This window comes from Ailuropoda melanoleuca, chromosome 7 (assembly GCF_002007445.2).
Source record: "Ailuropoda melanoleuca isolate Jingjing chromosome 7, ASM200744v2, whole genome shotgun sequence".
Classification (NCBI taxonomy): domain Eukaryota; kingdom Metazoa; phylum Chordata; class Mammalia; order Carnivora; family Ursidae; genus Ailuropoda; species Ailuropoda melanoleuca.
The window spans coordinates 80,199,453-80,221,938 of NC_048224.1; the positions used below are offsets into that span (position 1 = coordinate 80,199,453).

A 22,486-nucleotide genomic window follows, 5' to 3' on the forward strand; every position below is an offset into this window, starting at 1 on the left:
TAAAAATCTTTTAAAAAATGATTACTAATTCCAGGTTGTTGATGCTTCCAGAAGCTAGACTGCCCTGTGTAGAAAGGCAAAGTATTCAAGATAGGTAGCTTATTATTGGTCAGATCTAGTCCTCTGCTTTCTAGCTTTTTGATCCTGGGCAGGTCAGTTACCCTCTCTATGCTACAGAGTCCCAAATAAGTGAGATAATGTATTTAAAGTGCTGGCACATAGCAGATGGTCAATAAATGGTTGATACTGTTGTCACTTCTAAAGGGGCAGTAGAACCCAGTGACAATTGATTTTAAATTCATTTAAGTTCATTCATTCGTTCTTTCATTCATTATGGAACTCTAGATGGAACATCTTAACACAATATGCCATCCCAGAATTGAGATGAATGGATGTATTTGAAGATATACCCAAGAAAGGAGCTGTGAAAGTGAAGGAGACTTATAAAGAAAGAGTTGACAGAGAAGAGAGCCTTAGAAAATAGTATGAGATATAACTAGAGAAAGAATAGATTCAGAGTATGGCCAAGGGATTATTAAAGAACAGGGGCAGACTAAGGGCTAGCAGAAAGGTCTAAGTCTGAGGAAAAACAGAAGAAAAAATACCCTCAGGAATGCTGGAATAAAGGGAACAAGGCCAACAGTACTGACTGGAAAAAGGAGATAGCAAGAATGAATTTCTAAGGTCGCAGGTGGGGACACTGGCCAAGGTGTTGTTGCTCGGTGGTTTTGGCTAAAAGATGCTCTAAGATCCAAACACACACAAAAAAACATCTAACTCCTCTAGATCCCAAGAGACAAGGAACTAGGGATATTTTTTTAACCTGGAATTGGAGAATGGAAGAAGTCAGGACTGGACAGAAGACTTTATCTAAGGGTCAGGACCAGAGCAAAGGCCAGCAAATTAAATGGGGTACTGGCTGTAGATCAGTAGGTGAGATGGTATGTGGGAAGAGCAAGAACTCTTATCACTGTAACCTGAAGCAAACGAATGGAATTCAACTCCATAAGCGGAAGCAAACCTAACTAAGCCATGTCAACATCACATCTATAAACCATTTATATCAAATACTCAGTGAGCACCTACTAAGTGCCTTCAAGATGTTGAGAGGATGGGGGCGCCTGGGTGGCACAGTCATTAAGCGTCTGCCTTCGGCTCAGGGCATGATCCCGGCGTTATGGGATCGAGCCCCACATCAGGCTCCTGCTATGAGCCTGCTTCTTCCTCTCCCACTCCCCCTGCTTGTGCTCCCTCTCTCGCTGGCTGTCTCTATCTCTGTCAAATAAATAAATAAAATCTTTAAAAAAAAAAAAAAGGTGTTGAGAGGATGAAGGAAAGGCCAGTATCTAGGTGATGACAAGAAGAAATCTCCCCGCCTTCACCTCCTGGATAGGGGTAGTAAAGAATAAACGTAAGCCATTCAGGGGATAAGATGGGATGACTTGCCCCATTTTGACAAATAATGGTCTATGTGGTGCTGTCAGGGTTCTCTGAGATGGTAAGATGTTCTTCCACAATTTTGGTGGGGAAAAGTAAAGGAAGGATAAATAAGAAAACAAAAGAAAATCAAAAATATCCTAAGAAGAAATGATAATCCCCGTTTTTGTGTTTTAAAAATGATTTCATATGTCTGAATCTTGAATTTAGATATTTTGCTTATCATTTCCTTATCTTCCACAGTGTTCAATCCCGTCATCTCACTGACAAGCTACTCCCAGTCATAGATACACTAATGAATATAGCCTTAGTAAAGCCAGCAGCACTAACAGAGTGTCAATGAGACCACCTCTGAATTCAGGTTGGTGATTTTCAGGCAGGCTTAGGTTCAACAGTCCCTCTGGGGAAAGATTCCCGAAGAAAGAAGGATACCTACCAGCACACTCCTCCAGGGAACACAGGGAGGTCTCCGAGGACATTCCAGGGCAGCCAGGTCTGGAGGGGAAGGAAGTCAGGCACACGCGGCGTCGCTCTCTGACACCATCCCCACACGTGGTACTACATTGGCTCCACGGCTGCCACAGTCCCCAAGTTTCTGCAAGGACATTAGCCATGCTTTTAATGCTAGTTCATTTGAGAATCAGAATTTAACTGCACCCAAATGAAGCAGCAAACTCAAATCTCAGGCCTTGAAGTCAGTAAATAAAAACATTCCCAAAGATGTGGAAAGCTGGAAAAAGTGTTTAACAGCCCTTAAAACAAAGGAAAGCTGTATAATTTACAAAATGTTAACCTTTTTGGAACCCATCAGAGAGCAAAGGTCACAGGGCAACCAAATGGCCTGAAATATAAGGAAAGACAGGCTCCTCTGAGGAAAGACAGGATGCAAACACTGCTTCCTGGGGTAGACACCAGGCCTCACACAAGCTGGTGAGAAGTCATCTAAAAATGTAATGAACTGCTAGAAGCTTAGTGTGGGCTAGCATGAGAATATAGAATCCCCGGGAGCCACAAACACAATGCGAATTTGTACCCACTTGCAGGCTCTTCTTCATGGATCTCACCAAATGCTCACAAGAAGGACTGAAGGTAGGTACAAGACCAGAGAAAGTCTCCCTTGTGGTGGAGGCCTGAGGATGGAAGGAGTGGCACTGTGGGAAAGATAGAAACCTTACCTGGATCCTTCTTCGCATCTGCTCTACCAACAAAAGCCTCAACCCCTGGGGATAAAGCAGAAGCCCTGTCATTCTAAGGACACCAACTGAGATATAGTGCTGCTAGGGAATGGAAAAAGAAGGAAATCCTTCACCCCTGGAAAGGAGCAAAAAATATACTGGGCCCAGACTATTAGAGATCTTCTATCACTGGAGAGGGACAAGATCATCAAGAAGGCCCCATCACTGAGACTCAGGGGCACAGCATTTGTCTAAGACTAAGGATGAACTAGAACAATAAAAAGCTCTCCAGCTCCCATCACCCAATGCCTGCAGCATGCTAGCAATTTCCAAGTATCGATAACAACAACCTACTGCTAGGGCAGGGTCAAGAATGACAGGTAAAAACCTCTCTTATGTGCAGGCTCACGCCTAAAGCTGAGGGTGCAACAGAAGCATGGAGGAAAACCCTCTGGTAAGCCAACTCCTGCCCTAACTGCAAAGTAACATTAGAAAATTCTGAACTCTTTTGTGTCCTGAGGATGGCCTTAGCAACACACAAACCCAAACACAGCTTAATTTCTTAGTACATCAACCCAATCCCCACACTAAGGGCCTAGCAAAAACATGGTATGCCATTTCCCCACATAAATACTATGTATTGGTGTCTATAGTTCTAAATAAGATGTCCAACTTTCAACCAAAAATTATGAGACACACAAAGAAGCAGGAAAAAAAAACTATCAAGAGATAAAGTAATCAAGAGAACCAGCCTCTAATGTGACCCAGATATTGGAACTATCAGAGAGAGGTTACAATAGCTATGATTAATATTAAAGACTTTAGTGGAAAAGGTGAACAAGATGAACAGAGGGAAAATTTCATTAGAGAGTTGTAAACTGAGAAGAGGCAAATGGAATGCTAGAAATGAAAAACATGGTAACAAAGATGAAGAATGCCTTCTAGAAGAACGCTCATCAGTAGACTCAACACAGCAGAGGATATAAAGAGTAAATTTGAATACAGGTCAGTAGAAATCACTCAGACTGAGACACAAAGATTGAAAAAAGTGGATAAAACATAATAGAATACCCAAGAGCTGGGGGGGGATATCAAATAGTCTATCATTTATTATTATTCAAATTAAGAATCCCAGAAGAGAAAAAGAGAATCAAATAATGACCAAGAATTCTCCAAAATTAATGAAAGACAACAAGCTACATCAGGATGCTCAGAAAACACCAGGCAGGATAAATACATAAACAAAACAAAACAAAACACCCAAATAAACAAAAAATCACACACAGTATATTTAAACTGTTAAAAACCAAAACCAGAAAACTTTGAAGGCTGCGGCAGGAGAGAAGGTGGAAGGTGGAAGCACACTGCATACAAAAGAATAAAGACGAGAAATACAGCAGGCTTCTTGTCATGGAAACCAAGGATAATGGAGCACTATCTCTAAAGTAATGAAAGAAAAAAATGACCGACCCAGAATTCTGTATCTAGTGAAAATATCTTCCAAAAATTAAGGAGAAATGGACTTTTTAGACAAATGAAAATGAATAAAATTAATTACCAGCAGACCTTCACTAGAAGAAATGTTAAAAGAAAATCCTTCAGGCAGAAGGATTATGATACCAGAAAAAAAATTGCATCTGAAGAAAGAACTGAAAAGTGCTGGAAATGTAATTTATAAAGGTAAGGATAAAACTCATTTTTTTCTTATTTTTAAATGCTCTAAAATATAATTGCTAAAGAAAAATAGTATTATGTGTTCATAGCATATATAAAGCAAAATTTATCAATACAATCACACAAAGAATGGGAGTAATGAATTGGAAGTGTATTGTTAATAAGGTCCTTATACTACATGTGAAGCAAAATATTATTATTCAAAGTTAGATCAAGAAAAATTAAAGATATATACTGTAAACTCCAGGATAACCACTTAAAAATATTTAAGGTATAAACCACTAAAAATATTTAAGGTATAAACCTTAAAATTGAATTAATATTCAATTAATACGAAAGAAGGCAGACAAAGGAAAAAGAAACAAAGAACAGATGGAACAGACATCAAGATGTCTAGATCTTAATCCAATTATATAATGATTACACTAAATATAAATAATCTAAACACACCAATTAAAAGACAGAGATTGTGAGATTGGGTAAAAAAGCATGACCCAATTATATGTTATTTAAAAGAAACTTACTTAAACACTAACTGCAGTGTTATTTACAATACCCAAGATAAGGAAGTAACCCAAGTGTCCACTGATAGTTGAATGAAGAAAATGTGGTGTGAGTACATACATACACACACACACACACACACACACACACACACACACACACATATATGCATACAATGGAATATTACTCAGCTACAAAAAAGGATAAGATCTTGCCATTTGCAACAACATGGATAGACTTATAGGGCTAAGTGAAATAAGTCAGACTGAGAAAGACAAATGCCATATGATTTTACTCATATGTGGAATCTAAAAAACAAATGAATAAACAGATAAAAAGCAGAATCAGACATATAAATACAGAGAACAAGCTGACAGTTGCCAGAAGGAAGGGGGTGGTGGCCTAGGAAAAATGGATGAAGGGAAGTGGAAGATACAGGCTTCCAGTTATGACCTGAATAAGTCACAGGAATAAAAGGCACAGCATAGAGAAGAATATAGTCAATGATATTGTAATAGCATTGTATGGTGACAGAGAATAGGTACACTTGTGGTGAGCACAGCATAATACATAGAGAAGTTAAATCACAATGTTGTACACCTGAGACTAATGTAACATTGTGTGTCAACTACACTCAATTAAAAAAAAAAAGTTCACCAAAAAACTTACTTTAAATATAAATACACAAATAGGTTAAAAGTACACAGATGGGAGAAGTTATACCTGTGAGCATTAATTAAAAGAAAACTGGAGTATCTATATTAATATCACACAAGATAAACTGCAGAACAAGAAATACTACCAGAGATAAAGGGGGACATTATGTAATGATAAAAGGGTCAATTTAACAAGGAGCTTAACAACACTAAATGGGGATGCACCTACCATCAGAGCTTCAAAATACATACAAAATACTCCCAGAACAGTTATTACTGACTGACACAAGCAAACATCTCTTCCAAGCATATATGTAATCATTGCCAGATGGAATAATTAAACAGTTCCCTATAAAAAATTATCCTAAGACCCTTCTCTATCAGTACCCATCCAACCTCAAGACCCAGGTCATGCCAACCATAGGTACCACAATACCCTCTGTATAAAAGTCTTTATCTTTTATGGACAAAAACTTGATACAGTCAAAGGTGTAGAAAGCACTACAAAAACATGAGGAGAACACATAGGGCAAATATACTCTCAGGTAATCCAAATGGTGCAATCTTTGGAGTGAGTCATGGAATATGAGTCCTTTATAGCAATTAAAAGTCTCTGGGATTTTCACAAGAGTGGGAGCATTACAACCACTATCCTGGACCAACGTCAACTGAGGCGTGGTAATTATGTTCCATCCAGAGGTCCAACTGAACACAATATTGGTTCTGTGTCTTCAGATCACACTGCAGCTCCTCAGATGGAAGAACAATGAGCCAACTTTGTCCTTAAGCTTCAGAGCTGTTCAGACACTAAGCCCCCTCTGCTTGCAAAAGCTTTGGGAGTCTCATATGACAGTCTCTCTGAGTCAAAGTTTAGTGATTTATTTTTGAAAAGTCTGGGAATACCACTACTGAGAAATCTAAATTGAAAATTAAGTCAATGCATAGTTTATCCTTATGTTCATATTTAAGACCACAAAAGGTAGAATTGCAAATGCTAAGAATCTTTTTGTTATTCTTCCCACTCTTATTTACTTTACATAAATAAAATATATAAAGTTATTTGTCAAACTAAAAACAAAAATTCCATTAGTAGTGGCCAGAAAAAAATCAAAGTTTTAATAAAAGAATGAATCTTAATGTCAAAAATTACATTTTGAAATGTTGTGTCCTTTTCCCTTGGAAGTAAAATCATGGCTTGTAGGACAAGCAATAATAAAAAATAAATAAACATTGAAGCTACGTCTTATGTCCTTTTATTTCTAAACCAAATTAATCAAACAGGAAACAAAGGAAATCACTCAAAGCAATTAACAAATTTAATCTGGCAAATTTTTAAAAATACCTTTAGCAATTCCATCTGTTCCCTGAAGATTTCTACCAATAACTTTGAGGGAAATACTAGGCAAATGGAAAGGCATTAGATACCTGTAGTTCATTTCTTAGAAATGAAGAGCAAGATGGCCAATATTTCAAATACTCTTACTTCATGAATGAAAGCTGTTCTGTTTTGTCCTGGTTAAATGTCCATACACGCACTCACACTACATAACAAACCTGTTTGGCCAGGATGAATACCTCTGAGACTACTATAGAGTGTGTTAATTCTGAATGAGCAAAATTTGTCTGGAATAGGAAAAGGGAGATTTGTTTCCACCCCTCAAGACTATCTGAAAGAATACAGCCCCCCAAATATTGACACCTGGAAGACATTTTGCTCAAGAAACTAAAGCAACTAAACAAAACATGCTGGTAAGAAAGTTCTATAGACAAGAGCGNGCTAAGTGAAATAAGTCAGACTGAGAAAGACAAATGCCATATGATTTTACTCATATGTGGAATCTAAAAAACAAATGAATAAACAGATAAAAAGCAGAATCAGACATATAAATACAGAGAACAAGCTGACAGTTGCCAGAAGGAAGGGGGTGGTGGCCTAGGAAAAATGGATGAAGGGAAGTGGAAGATACAGGCTTCCAGTTATGACCTGAATAAGTCACAGGAATAAAAGGCACAGCATAGAGAAGAATATAGTCAATGATATTGTAATAGCATTGTATGGTGACAGAGAATAGGTACACTTGTGGTGAGCACAGCATAATACATAGAGAAGTTAAATCACAATGTTGTACACCTGAGACTAATGTAACATTGTGTGTCAACTACACTCAATTAAAAAAAAAAAGTTCACCAAAAAACTTACTTTAAATATAAATACACAAATAGGTTAAAAGTACACAGATGGGAGAAGTTATACCTGTGAGCATTAATTAAAAGAAAACTGGAGTATCTATATTAATATCACACAAGATAAACTGCAGAACAAGAAATACTACCAGAGATAAAGGGGGACATTATGTAATGATAAAAGGGTCAATTTAACAAGGAGCTTAACAACACTAAATGGGGATGCACCTACCATCAGAGCTTCAAAATACATACAAAATACTCCCAGAACAGTTATTACTGACTGACACAAGCAAACATCTCTTCCAAGCATATATGTAATCATTGCCAGATGGAATAATTAAACAGTTCCCTATAAAAAATTATCCTAAGACCCTTCTCTATCAGTACCCATCCAACCTCAAGACCCAGGTCATGCCAACCATAGGTACCACAATACCCTCTGTATAAAAGTCTTTATCTTTTATGGACAAAAACTTGATACAGTCAAAGGTGTAGAAAGCACTACAAAAACATGAGGAGAACACATAGGGCAAATATACTCTCAGGTAATCCAAATGGTGCAATCTTTGGAGTGAGTCATGGAATATGAGTCCTTTATAGCAATTAAAAGTCTCTGGGATTTTCACAAGAGTGGGAGCATTACAACCACTATCCTGGACCAACGTCAACTGAGGCGTGGTAATTATGTTCCATCCAGAGGTCCAACTGAACACAATATTGGTTCTGTGTCTTCAGATCACACTGCAGCTCCTCAGATGGAAGAACAATGAGCCAACTTTGTCCTTAAGCTTCAGAGCTGTTCAGACACTAAGCCCCCTCTGCTTGCAAAAGCTTTGGGAGTCTCATATGACAGTCTCTCTGAGTCAAAGTTTAGTGATTTATTTTTGAAAAGTCTGGGAATACCACTACTGAGAAATCTAAATTGAAAATTAAGTCAATGCATAGTTTATCCTTATGTTCATATTTAAGACCACAAAAGGTAGAATTGCAAATGCTAAGAATCTTTTTGTTATTCTTCCCACTCTTATTTACTTTACATAAATAAAATATATAAAGTTATTTGTCAAACTAAAAACAAAAATTCCATTAGTAGTGGCCAGAAAAAAATCAAAGTTTTAATAAAAGAATGAATCTTAATGTCAAAAATTACATTTTGAAATGTTGTGTCCTTTTCCCTTGGAAGTAAAATCATGGCTTGTAGGACAAGCAATAATAAAAAATAAATAAACATTGAAGCTACGTCTTATGTCCTTTTATTTCTAAACCAAATTAATCAAACAGGAAACAAAGGAAATCACTCAAAGCAATTAACAAATTTAATCTGGCAAATTTTTAAAAATACCTTTAGCAATTCCATCTGTTCCCTGAAGATTTCTACCAATAACTTTGAGGGAAATACTAGGCAAATGGAAAGGCATTAGATACCTGTAGTTCATTTCTTAGAAATGAAGAGCAAGATGGCCAATATTTCAAATACTCTTACTTCATGAATGAAAGCTGTTCTGTTTTGTCCTGGTTAAATGTCCATACACGCACTCACACTACATAACAAACCTGTTTGGCCAGGATGAATACCTCTGAGACTACTATAGAGTGTGTTAATTCTGAATGAGCAAAATTTGTCTGGAATAGGAAAAGGGAGATTTGTTTCCACCCCTCAAGACTATCTGAAAGAATACAGCCCCCCAAATATTGACACCTGGAAGACATTTTGCTCAAGAAACTAAAGCAACTAAACAAAACATGCTGGTAAGAAAGTTCTATAGACAAGAGCGAGTAACTAAAACAGCAAATGGAGCAAAGACACCTGGATAAGCAGTTCAGATTTTCTGTGCATAGAACAAGGCTCGCTTATATTGGCTAAATCAGGCTCGTGCCTGAACCAGTGGATTCCAAAGCGGGTTATATGTCTTTCAAGAGGGGTGGACAGCACGAGATAAACCAGTGAGATGAGCAGGAAATATTTTAACTTTTTTCAATCTAAAAGCTTTAAATTGTCTGATACATGAATTGATAGTTGATTGTACGGGAGGCAGTACAGAATAATGGAAAAAGCCAATCAACCACTAGTAGTGGTTAAGCCACTTAACCACCATTCACCTTGGGCAAATTACTTAATTTTGTGCATCCATTTCTTCACCTATAAAAGTGACAAAATAATAAACCTAAACCAAATGTTGTTATGGAGATTAAACAGATTAATATTTATAAATCACTTAGAACAGCGCCTGGTACAAAGTAATCACTATATAAACATTAGCTTCATTATGTCAGGTAATCACACACATTATGTCACATATCCTGAAATGATATTCCTAAGGAATCCCAAAAGAAGAGTTTACTCTTGGAAGTGTTTACTGTTTCATTCACTTTCAGAGAACCGTGGAGTATTAAAGCACCTAAGGGTCTGCTGATATGAATTTTTAAAATTGTATTTTCTAGTTTGAGGTAAACTAACTCACAAGATGGACAAGTGGCTTAAAAAGATTTGGCAGAGAATTAAAGGTAATACACAACCCACAAATAGAAAGGAACTGACAATGTTGACAGTTCTCCTGTTCTTGGTAAAAAGCTCTCGTCAGTCATTATGAAGGAAAAACAAGACCGTCTAACCACAGAAACCGGACAGTCTAAAAATTTAAATTATCAAGGAAACTACATATTAAATATACTTTTCATTTATCAAAAAAAAACTAAGTTAAAAAAACAACGATGTGACTATGACTTCATACACTCTATCATTAATTATCAAGTTTTGGGACGCCTGGGTAGCTCAGCTGGTTAAGCTTCTGCCTTCAGCACAGGTCTTTAACCTCAGGGTCCTGGGATCAAGTCCCGCATCAGGCTCCCTGCTCAGCAGAGAGCCTGCTTCTGCCTCTGCCTGCTGCTCCTCCTGCTCGTGCTCTCTCTCTGACAAATAAATAAAATCTTTAAAAAAAATTATCAAGTTTTGCCCTAAATTTATTTACTCCCTTGTCTGAAACCCTTGGGCAGATGTGTTCAGAATTTAGGAGTTCTGTATTTTTGTAAGGTGTTAAGTGCTGTGCCATCTATCACTAACACTCCACTGGCAGGATCTCAGGTAGCACCCCATTGCCAATACGTTAACATTTCTGCAGAGAAAAGTATAAACATTCACACCACGTAGGATAAATGAAGATCATAAAAAAGATCACTTGTGGCAACATCTATTATACATTTTCTGTAAATTGTTATTTACATACTATCTTCAGGTCTGAGGACATATTTGGAAAAAGAGACAAACATATCAAACACATTACTCCATTTTCAAAAGGAACTAATAAGAAATCAGTGGAGGCAGTGGCTCGCACAAGTCCTGGGGGCTTCACTGGGGTCCCCGAATGATACCATTTGCCCCCCAAAAAAAGTTAACCGTCAATTTGAGTGGAAAATGAAAAGAAGAGAACAAGATTAAGTCAGAAATATTTATACTAAAACACAGGAAGGCACTGAGGGCCCCCTTGCTAGCATAAATGTCATTGGTTGGCTGGAGTCCGAGCCAGCGGGGGGTGGTCCCACTCCTGGGGTCTCCACGAGCATTAGGCCCTCCAGGCACTGCTTCCAGCCCTGATCCTCAGTTGTGCCCAGTTGCTGCAGCCCCACGGGGAACCCCTCAACACCCTCAGCCTAGAAACACAAAGAACCACTCCTTTGTTCTGCCTCTTTCTTGTGTCTTGTCTCTGCTGCTGTGGGGCGGGGGGGGGGGGACTTAAGTCTTTAGACAAGTAGAAGAATCTGTGGAAACCCCAATAGCTGGGAGAACCGCAAAGTAGACATCCTGCTCCCGATGTGTTTAATCAAATGGCCCCAATATCTTTATTTCCCTAGGTTTGTTTCCACTAAATTCAATTAGATTTTCTTCTCCTAACGAGTAACTTCTTTTTAAAAGCAAATCTGTCTTGAATGATTAAATTATTTGAATACAATTTTTCTTACTAATACCTGGACTGGCCACATTTGCGTTCAATTTTCACCTTAATTAAACATGTACTGAGCACCTATTAATGTGCCAGACATACTAAGTGGGCCAAATAAATATCACAAATAGCTTCATGGTAGCACAAGTTGGCTTTTCACACCAAATGAGCTCCTCCCGTCAGGGGGATGGTGGGCACGAGGGTGGGGGGCATGGGGAGAAAGACACGGAACAAGCCATGACAGAAACGATTGATGCCCTGACAGAAGAATGCAGGATGCTGTGCCAGCTTACAGCAAGGGACTTTAACTAGTTTGGGGTCAAGGAGGAGTAACCCAAGTGGAGACTTGGGGGACAGGTTAATGTCAACCAGGCGAAGGTGGGTAGTGACTCCAGCCCAGAGACGGTGACTGTGGGTTGGGCAGCCTGACCACGGGGGGTCCTGTGGATTCTCACCCTCATGTCAAGGGAGGTGACTGACGGGTGTTAAGCAGGGAACAGCCTCCACCAACCTGAATTTTAAATAATCCCTCTGCCTGCAGTGAGAGAATGAAGTGGATGGTGGGAGGGACTGAAATCAATGAGGAATCTGTTGCCATAGGTTAGCTAAGGGATGATGGAGGTTTAAGCCAAGGTTCAGACACCGAGGAGCCAAAACCCATAGGGCTCAGTGACTTCTTATTTCTAGGAGGTGAAGAAGAAGAGGAAGACCCCTGGGCTTCTGGTTTGACCAATGAAATGGGTGGTGAAGGCCTGTATGGAGGGGCAGGCTGAGGGGGTGAGATGATGAGTCTAATTCCTCTGAGATGCCCGAGAGACATGTGAGGGGGACAGCGACGTGGCAGCACTTAGATGCCGGGGAGAGATGCCAACGGGGAGTTGCACCAGGATGGTGATCACCTAGCAGGTGTGTGAGGAGTGAAAAAAGAGGATCTAGTGTAAGATGCAGGAGTCCGGCAGTTAACAGATGAGCCCAGGCGGTAGAACTGGCCGGCAAGGGAGTCCACGGAGGAACTGCCAGGGGAGTGGGAGGTAAGCAAGGTGCGGGTCCGGCGTGATGTCACAGAATCAAGGTATTTTCAAAGCTGATGGGAGTGAGCCGGTCAAGGGACCGTTAGAGTCAGAGGAGAGAGAGGGATAATGATGAACAGAGGATTCCTGATACGATCCAAAGATCCAAAGCGGAGAGGAAGGCTGACCTTGCCTTGGAGGGGTGACACTTCTTCCACGGTGACAGCAAAGGGGACCAATGGCTGCAGGCTTACAGACATTTTGGTGGGAGGTTGAAGGAGTCCATACCTGAGGGCTGCCAGCTGCCCCGGGGGGCAGGAGAGGAACTCAGCTCTGAGGGTGAGCCAGGGGGCAGGGGCTGAGGTCTGAGGGGAGCTGTTCTAGAGAACAGGAACAGAGCTGGTCAGGGAAGCACGGTGGGTCCAGCTAAGGGGGAGGCATAGTGCACTCACAGTGCTCCTGTCCACCTGGAGGGGAGCTTCCATGCAGCTTGCGTGCAACGGGCGCCGGCAGAGGGCTGCATCCGTGCATCGGAAGGAAAAGAGGGCAGAGGAGTTTAGGCTACTGGTAGGAGAGAGATAATAAGGATGGGCCATGGAACCCAGGCGGGATGGAAAGGTAAGTGCCAGCAGGGAACAGAGTCAAAGGAAACGGACTTCTAAGGTGAGGAGATGGGTGAATTTGGAGCAAGAAACACTTGGGGTTCCAAAGACAGACAGAGGCTTGGGCCGTCAGGGGGCCTGGGGCTTAGCAGGGATGCAGATATAAGCAAACCAGACAAGCTCTGCCAGATGAACCTCTTGCCAAGACCAGGCCTGCACCCAGGAAAAGGAAAAGAAACGCAATAAGGAGCACGGGGCACGGGTGGAATTGCAATAACCCCACTTCTTTGTGATCGGGTAGGGCATTACGCAAAGAATTGAGAATTTGAAGTTTTTAGAACTCTTGCTTTGAAATCTCACTTCTAAAGAAACTCATTCCTGCAATGAAGGAGGTAACAGGAAAGAGACATGCTCAGCTAGAGGAAGTCAGAAGGTAACCAAATACAATTTGAGATTTAACTTTGAATTCTGCTCATACCTGCCATGGACTTGCCACTGATGTAGTAATATAACTTTTAAGATAAAAATGCAATCACAGCTAAGGTTTCCTGGTGCTTCCTCCGCGCCAGGCACTATTCTGAGCACTGTGCACACATATTTCATTCACTGCTCACAACTCTTTGAGGTAGGTCTGCTTCCCGTTACTCCTAATTTTTCAGATAAGAATGACAATGCCATTTGGGACTTGATGAGGAGTGAACCACAAAAATGACGGTACAGTTTACAGAAAATTAAGTTCACCTAAATTCAAAAGAATAATTTTGATGGCATGAAGACAACAGTTTGATTTAAAATTTTTTAAAATCTCAATACCAACCTATGTTTCTCTGAATTAGCATGCACTCCCTCTCCTTTGCGGAAAAATGGCTTCTGCTTGAAACGCCAAAGTCGAAGCAGTATTTATTCCTCCCCATGTCAAACAAAGTGCAGTTGAATACCGTTCTCCTCTCTCCCAAGGTCAGGCTGTTTTCAGCCAGCTGAATGGTCCTTTCCCCAGGGCGTCTGGGGGCCTCCTTGAACACCGTTATCAGGCCTTGGACGAAGATGCATGGTGGAGGCCGCACCAAGACCTCCACCCCGGACTCACACGTGAGTTCCGGCGCCAGCACGAGTTTGTATCCGAATTTCTGGGCCAGGTTGATGGGACCCGTGGAGGTAATGACCGAGTCTCGGCCAAGCAGCTTCAGCACCACCGTGACGTAGGCTTCCGGCCCCACAGGCGCACAGCCGAACTCAACCCACTGACCTTGAGAGAGTTCTGTCCTCTTGCTGGTTCTTATCTCCAGCGGAGGACCTGGACTTGTTCTCGCCTCGGGCAGACTGTTGGTAAAGGCCACGTCCACCAAGATGTCAGGCTGGTCTGCAGGGAAGGAGCACAGTGGCTGGTTGGTAAAAAGGCCCACCTGGAAAGTGCCTTCCGCCGCCTGGGATGTCCTGTTCAAGTCAATGTGAAAGACGGGCCAGTCCACCTTGAGAAAGGCACTTTGCTCCCCCCGGCGGACTGGAGTGCTGTTGTCTGCCGCTTCCAGAAACATCGTGAACCAGTAGTCGCCAGCCTCCCTGAAATAGAAGCATTCAAACTCGAGTGTGCCCCGGGACTGGTTGGTCAGGAGGTATTTGGTGGTCACAGTCCGATTGGTGTTGGCCTCCAACAACAGGATAGACACGTTCCTCAGCGCCCCATTGGCACCACCGAAATGCCGGAAATCCACAGACACCGTGCTGTTGCTTAGCGCTACATGGCCTGGCTTTCCCAAGAGGAGATGCTCGGCTTCTCCAAGAACTGAAATGAAATGGGCAGAATTGGTTTTACAAAGGGATCGCGGAGCAGCACTCTTGATGACATCGAAGAAAACAGCATTTTATACATAAGAGGAGTCTGAATTCAGCCGAAGAGGAGGTGGAATGATGCTGAGCGCAGATCCTGGGAGCTGGGCCCCGCACTGTTCCCATTCTAAAAGGGCTCTGGGCCTGCATCTCCGGCTTTCATGGTTATGTTTGTTTGTTTGTTTGTTTGTTTATTTATTTATTTATTAGATTTTATTTATTTATGTGACAGAGAGACAGCCAGAGAGAGAGGGAACACAGCAGGGGAGTGGGAGAGGAAGAAGCAGGCTCGCAGCGGAGGAGCCCGATGTGGGACTCGATTCCAGAGCCCGATGTGGGACTCGATTCCAGCGCCCGGATCACGCCCTGAGCCGAAGGCAGGCGCTTAACGACTGCGCTACCCAGGCGCCCCTCGTGGTTATGTTTAAAACAATGAATTCCCGATAAATACCCTGAATGCACCACACTCAACAACGGAGCACATCTGCAATGAAAAATCTATAAAGCAAGAATGACAACTGACTGACAATTCTCAAGATGTAAATCCCATACCTCACTTTTCTCATTTTAATCTGTTAAAAAGAAAACAAGCCCCAGAGGGGCACTTTTGCCCCCCACAGAAGTGCAAACCAAGACTTAATAACAGTTTCAACCTAACCCAGGGGTGTGGCCTTGCCACAGTCAATCTGAAATTTCCTATCCACACTAAATTACCTCAAAGACTAAAAACCTGCTGACCACACCCCCTTCCCCCCCCCACGCAAAGAAGACATCCGGGCCTGAAACAATCCTTTCTGTTCTTTTGCTAATAACTTCTTGCCCCACCCTCCTTCCCATAAAAACCTTCCATTTTGTACAACTCCTCAGGCCATCCCTGCTTGCTACATGGGATGCTGCCTGATTCATGAATTGCTTAAAAAAGCCAATTAGATCTTCATATTCACTCAGGTGAGTATTTTTCTTTTTCTTAATAAATCCTATTCTGGGGGCACTTGGGTGGCTGGGTCTGCCTTTGGCTGTGGGCTCTGCATTGCCTTGTGCTCTCTGCTCAGCAGGGAGTCTGCTTCTCCCTCTCCCTCTGCCTGCCGCTCCCCCTGCTTGTGCGCTCTGTCAAATAAATAAAAACCTTTTTAAAAAAATCATATTCTGGGGGCGCCTGGGTGGCTCAGTTGGTTAAGCGTTTGCCTTTGGCTAAGGTCATGATCTCAGGGTCCTGGGATCAAGTCCTGCATGGGGCTCCCTGCTCAGTGGGGATCCTACTTCTCCTTCTCCCTCTGTCCCCCTGCTCGTGCTCTCACTCCCTATCTCAAATAAATAAATCAAATCTTTTTAAAAAAATCATATTCTGATGTTTCGGTATTTGGGGGAAACGGAAACAGTAAAGTGAGAAAACTTGATTTAAATGATGCCGCACGAACTGCCCTTGATTACTTAAGATGAAAGACTCTAAGTAGACTTGAAAGTTACCATTTTCTGATATTCAAGACAAGTACTTAAGCATTTTCAACTAATAGAACCAGTGCCATTGGTTTGTACAAAGCAGAAATTTTTAGATGAATAAGAAATGTTGATGCTTTTTTCTGCGTGGGTCACCCAAGGGACAGAGTGAATGTTTACGACATAGCCAGGCTTGTCTCTGGCAGTTTTAATGACGTCACAGTAACCACGACTAGCCTAGATGTGATAGATGAGTACTGTGTCTATCACTCAGTTAAGATCAGTCATATCTTTTTAAAAAAGAGACCGATCAGAGCAGCTGAAGTAAAGAGTGGAAAAAACACAGACACACAGGAATCCTTGTTTCTATTTTGAACCCTATCCAAATACTTATCAAAGGAGACAGAATTTGGCAGTGCAACAATCAGCTGGCCCATGGCTAGGGTAAGAAACATTTCTAGATTTAAGACACTGCAGGGCTCTTTTGGCTTGAAAAATAACATGTGTAAGTACTAATTTATTCTTATTTTGATTATCTTACGTAATATACACATATCATACCATATCATATATATGACAAAAGGGCCTCAATGTGGTATTTGGGCTGGTTGTCTTAAATATACCCTTAAGTGTATTCAGTTAATGATTATTAGAATGAGCACATGGGTATATTGGCACATAGAGGTTTTGTTTTGTTTTTATTTTTTTTACATATTTTTAAAGATTTTATTTATTTATTTGACAGAGACAGTGAGAGAAGGAACACAAGCAGGGGGAGTAGGAGAGGGAGAAGCAGGCTTCCCGCCTAGCAGGGAGCCTGATGCGGGGCTCAATCCCAGGACCCTGGGATTATGACCTGAGCCAAAGGCAGATGCTTAACGACTGAGCCACCCAGGCATCCCCTTGTTTTGTTTTTAAATAGCTCAACACTTCACCCACTTCTTAAGATGGGATGAAATAAAATAAAATATATAAAACTTGGATAGACCTGACTCCTTGGTCACCACTTGCTTGAAAACCATAACAGAGTAAAGTTCTTTTTCTTTTTTTCCTTTAGTCAAAACAGAAGCTGAGAGAGAGTCCCTTTTGGAGGGAGATGTGTCGAGGCTGAGGAAGGTAGCTGATCCTGGGGGCGTGTGCACCTCCTTCAGAGCTCACTCGGCACCTTTTTGTAAACCGGTGACCAAAGGGACCCTAACACCACAGCCCAAGGAAGGAGTTTAGACTGAGAACCCAGTCAGATTAATTTGAATCTCATGGGGCAGGATGGTTTTTGATGCACTTTAAGATCGAGACCACACGTCACTTAGTTAACTGACAAAGCCTATCTTCGATGATAGGGATTGTCAGGGGGGCAGATCAGACTGTGACTTGATGGGCAGCCAATCAATGAAAAGACACACGTGCCCTGTCAGCAGTGGAGAAAAAAGATGCGATCGATGGGTTCCAGCAGCGCAGACGGCAGGTGTGTACTGAAGAGAACTTGCTACTTTACTCCAGAACTCCTGTTTTTGTAGACAAGAAGACATCCTCATCTAGAAAACGGCAATTTGGTTGTACCGCATTTTGGCTACTTTAGTATAGTTTTCTCTACTCTTTCAATTCCCTTCTCCCCGTTCCTTTATTATATTTAAAGCAACTGGTATCTCAACACGAGCATGCTGCTTAAAAACAACAGCAACTGCTAATGGTGTATTTTGATCAGTGTGAAATGGAGAAGGAGGAAAAACCCAGGTCTAGGAAAATACTTCCTTTTCCATTAGCTGCATGTACACTCAACTTCTATGCTCTATTTTATGCTCATTGAACTTTTATTTATACTCCAGTAAGATATTTGCTCTCCACAACAACAAACATCCTTGCAGACTTTGTGTAAATGGCAAATTCTGATGTCTTTATCATTATGAGGCCAAGGACCCTTTTATAATTTTTTGTATGAGGCTATTATACGCAGAGTGATCTGTTTTTAAGTAGGGATAAATGACGTTAAGATAATTGAATCCCAGATCGATTTTCAGCAAATCAAGCATCTTCTTGTTTAAATAAACGTCTTAAAAAGGAAAGGCTGAGGAAGCAGATTTACTGGACAAAATGAACAGTGCACACCCTGGTCCGTTTAAGTGGGTACGCCACTGATACCACAGAAGCCAGGATTCTCCATCCCTTGGACCACATTTCTTCATCCACTTGAAAACAATTTCCACTCTTATACAATCAACTGCTTAGAAGTCTTTGAAATATTTGGCAATCGTCAAAAGAAAAGTAGAGAGTTTTATACTGTTGAACCTGTTGGTTCAGCAGTTGCATAAAACTCTCTGAATAATAAACTCCATTTTTTGTCGAAACAAACTGAGTGAAGAAAAGTAACAGTGAGCACTTCCTATCTGCTCAAACAGGCAAGGTGTCTCACCTTTCACATTTTATCATCACAACGACTCCGTGATGTCAACAAGAACCTCGTCTGAGGCATACAACTGGCAAGGATTGAAATTTGGACTGGCTCCAAAGATATTGTAACAGCAAAACTCCCCAGTAGGGTAAAATCTTAGAGAATCCCAATAAAAAAAAAAACATCATTTCATGTGTGTGAATGGAGTTTAAATGTATAATACTGAATTACTAGGAAATCAATCAAAGAAAACATAACGTGTTTGTCTCCAGTTTGTTTAAATGAAAGTGACTTGTTCTTTATTCTTTTTTAGAAGACTTAAAAATATATTTAAAGGGAAATTTAAATCAATATATACAGAACCTTAAAAGAACCCAGGGTTGCAAGGATTTCAGTTTAAAAGTACTGCACTGTGGTCCACCCCCCTGCCCCGTTCCTGCAGGGTCATCAACATCCACGCATTTATGTGAACCTCACATTCGTGTTTCCTCATTGATAGTGATAACCTGAAGTATACTTAAAATACTCACCATAGTCACAGAGTACCACCAACAATAGATTTGAAAAGTCTTTCAACATTCGTTTCATTCTGATCAGCAAAATCCCAGGTCTTTGGTCTCCTCATGTCCTTTCTCACATCCAAACTGTGATTTTTTTTTTTCAAAAACACCTGAAATTAGAATCCAAAAAGAATGATGTCTCTGTTCAATGTGATTTAGAAAACAGTAATCATGCTATGGCAAAACCATTCTAAGAAGTCAAACTTTGTAGGTACCACTGAAAGTAGGGAGTACTCTAATTTTCCCTGGGGAGATGATTTGTAAATGGACGTGTTCCTTTTGTTCCATTACAGAACACCTGTTAAGAACATTCAGGTGTGCTCACCACTAAGATTATGTGCAAAACACCAAGCCTCTTATCTTTATAACACATGCTTAAGTGGAGAGGTGTTGTTATCTGCTGCATTTCATCAAACCTAAGAGCCAATCTGGAGAATACATTTTCACCTGTTTATCTGCTTGGCATTTCACACTGATCAATTTGCTAAAATTCTGCCAAATTTTCATTTTGCATTTGCTATACGGATCAGGCTCGCTTCTACCAATGGACTAACCACCACTGTCCTTCTTGCACAAGTGGTATGGTATCCGGATTGCTTCAATTCTTAATGCCTAGGAACTATTATCAGAACTAGCCGACCTTTCAAAAAGATACCCAGAGTATTGCAATTAAATGTGAACTCCATGTGACACTGAGTTCCCTTGTTTAGGGCACTCTAAAGAGAAAACAGATAAATAACAATTATCATCTTCTGTCAGTTTCCCAGTACTTGTTGCTGTCAGTATGCATCAGGAGATAGACCCCTAACGGGGCAGGAAAGACCCTGTTGGCCTGTGCTTCAGAATGATCTGTGGGAGGAGGCACTTACTTTGATATGAACAGACTATCAGATTGTAGAATAAGAGTCCAGGCACTTGTCAATTTTTTCATACTAGCGTCTAATAAGTGATGGGCTACTAAACGTAACCGATATATTTTCCTAATGTTTCCATTCCCCCATTATCCAGAGTTAATATACTTTAATAAGATACTATATTCCAAACATGTATGCTACATCTCTTCAAATTCATGGAATTAAAAGGACTGTTGAAACAATCAAAACTTCAATGGAAAAAAAACTGATGTGTCTATATTAGCTTTCTTTCAATGGGAGTTGGCTGAACAAAGGAAACACTATTTCCTCAAAGGGAAGCAGAGATTTGAAGTGTAATCTGGCAGATGATTAGGGGGTCCCTCCCCTCCGCTCCCCAACAAAAAAAGAAAATTCCATTTTGCTGGAATTAAGCATAGATCTGATGCAATCCTGTCCTTGAACTTGGACTGGGAAATGTGGCCAAACACAGCAGGTGAGCATCACGGTATCTCCCAGGCAAGCGTGGGCACTTAGGGCAATAAAATGCTTCCTTTTGAGTTTCTCATCTCAGTAACCACAGTAAGGAGAAGTAAGCGTTCCCTGGCTCCCAAAAGTTGAACTGGCTCCTCCCAAATTGCTTGCTTTTCCATGATAACCATTTTTAAACGAAGCTCCTAATCACAACTGATTGTGTGATTATAACAGTTTTCTTCTTATGAAAATGACCAGTAAAACACAGCTTAGTGTGATACTCTATATTTAGAACTGTGTGGAAATATAAAATAAACCAGCCTACCTAAAAACCATATTATGGATTTTTTAAATGTTCTGAAGCTTTTGAAAATAAATGCTTGCTTTTTACTAGCTCAATCACTAATTTGAAGACCTGAACAGAGCAACCCACCATGGAATGGAATGCTGGGTAAAAAACCACTATATTTGGTGGGGGAGGGGAAGACCCGTTCCTTCCTTCCTTCCTCCCTTCCTCTCTCTCTCTTTCTCTTCACCTTGTTTGCTTATTTTTTCCCAACATGTTTTTCCCAATATCAGGACTGGCTACTTGAAATGTTTGGCTTGAGAATCGTTTTGAGAAAATAAAAACTTAGGTGTCTTTTATGCACATTTAAAAATACTTCTATATAGCATTCACATACATAAATATTTGCAGAAAAATTCCAAATGCATCAGCTAGAGGATAAGGTGAAGTGGTGAATATTCTCAATGGCTAATAGCATCACACTAAGCTCAGATCCCATGTTTTTGCTGAAACCAGCTAAGATAAATCCTACAGTGTCTTCATTGCTGCAGAAAAAGAAAAGGAATTAAGCTAAAGTCTACTGGGACCAATGATTTATCAAATAAAAGGGAAAACAAAAGGAAGCAAAGTGATTTTATCCCTTCTGACAAACACACGCTCGTGTGTATCTATCTACTACTAATATTTATTAGCAGGAAATCCCTAGTTCCAAAGCAGCTCGTGTAAACAGGCTTTATTTATATATTCAGTGCAGTGGGCTCTGCCCTGGTCCCACGGAATGGATGCAGAGGCTGTCCGCTGCCCACTTCTACAGCTTCCCAGAAGCCCGCAAGTCAAGTTCATGCCTGGAAATCTAGCCCTGCCCAAGTCCTCAGCACAAAGCTCTCTTAAAATGAGGACCGTTTTGAAATGCTTCAATCTCATAGTTTGTAGCCCAGAAAGGATTTCTCTTTGAAAAGAGGCAAACTTGTTCTGAAACGCGTACTCCAAGACGCTTCCTTTCAAGGGTCCCAACACCTAGGGCTCAACACCAGTCTGCGGGCAGCCGGTCTCTCGGCAACACCTGCGGAGCCGGGACACCGAGACGCGCAGACGGACGCTTTCTAAAGCGTTTCCGCTGGGGGCGAAGGCTGAGCCCCCCACGGCGAGGGAGACGGGCCGCGCCGCCACCTGCGCTCTCAGCCAGCGGGGAGGGTGGGGCCGGCAGGGGCCGGGGGGCAACGTCCGACACCACGGAGCCGCCGGGGACCCCCGCCACACAGCAGTGCCCGAAGGGGCCGGGGGCGGAGGGGAGTGCGACAGGCTCTTCCTACCTCTCGGGACTGGCGGACGCAGGGGCTGGAGCCGGGGCGAGCGAGATAGTGAGGCGACGAGGCAGGCAGCGGGCGGATGGGAGAACTCAGGGGCCGCGAGGCAGCGAGCCGAGCATCCCGCGTCCCGGGACTGCGCGCCCAGGCCGGCGGCGCTCCGCTCCGCGGC

General features: G+C 41.6%; 1 protein-coding gene across 2 annotated transcripts in view; it reads right to left on the bottom strand.

Annotated features, from left to right (window-relative positions):
* THSD1 (thrombospondin type 1 domain containing 1) overlaps positions 1-22,480 on the bottom strand; it is a 29,145-nt gene extending 6,665 nt beyond the window's left edge. The window contains exons 1-4 of one of the 2 annotated variants that reach the window (XM_034665091.1): positions 22,321-22,480; positions 19,367-19,506; positions 14,001-14,966; positions 1,874-2,032 (exon numbers count right to left, since the gene is read on the bottom strand). In XM_034665091.1, coding sequence (XP_034520982.1) covers positions 1,874-2,032; positions 14,001-14,966; positions 19,367-19,424 — 1,183 coding nt within the window. In that variant the 5' untranslated portion in view covers positions 19,425-19,506; positions 22,321-22,480. The remainder of the gene's footprint in view (positions 1-1,873; positions 2,033-14,000; positions 14,967-19,366; positions 19,507-22,320) is intronic. The other variant, XM_034665092.1, reaches the window with a different exon arrangement.
* Positions 22,481-22,486: the final 6 nt, after the last annotated feature.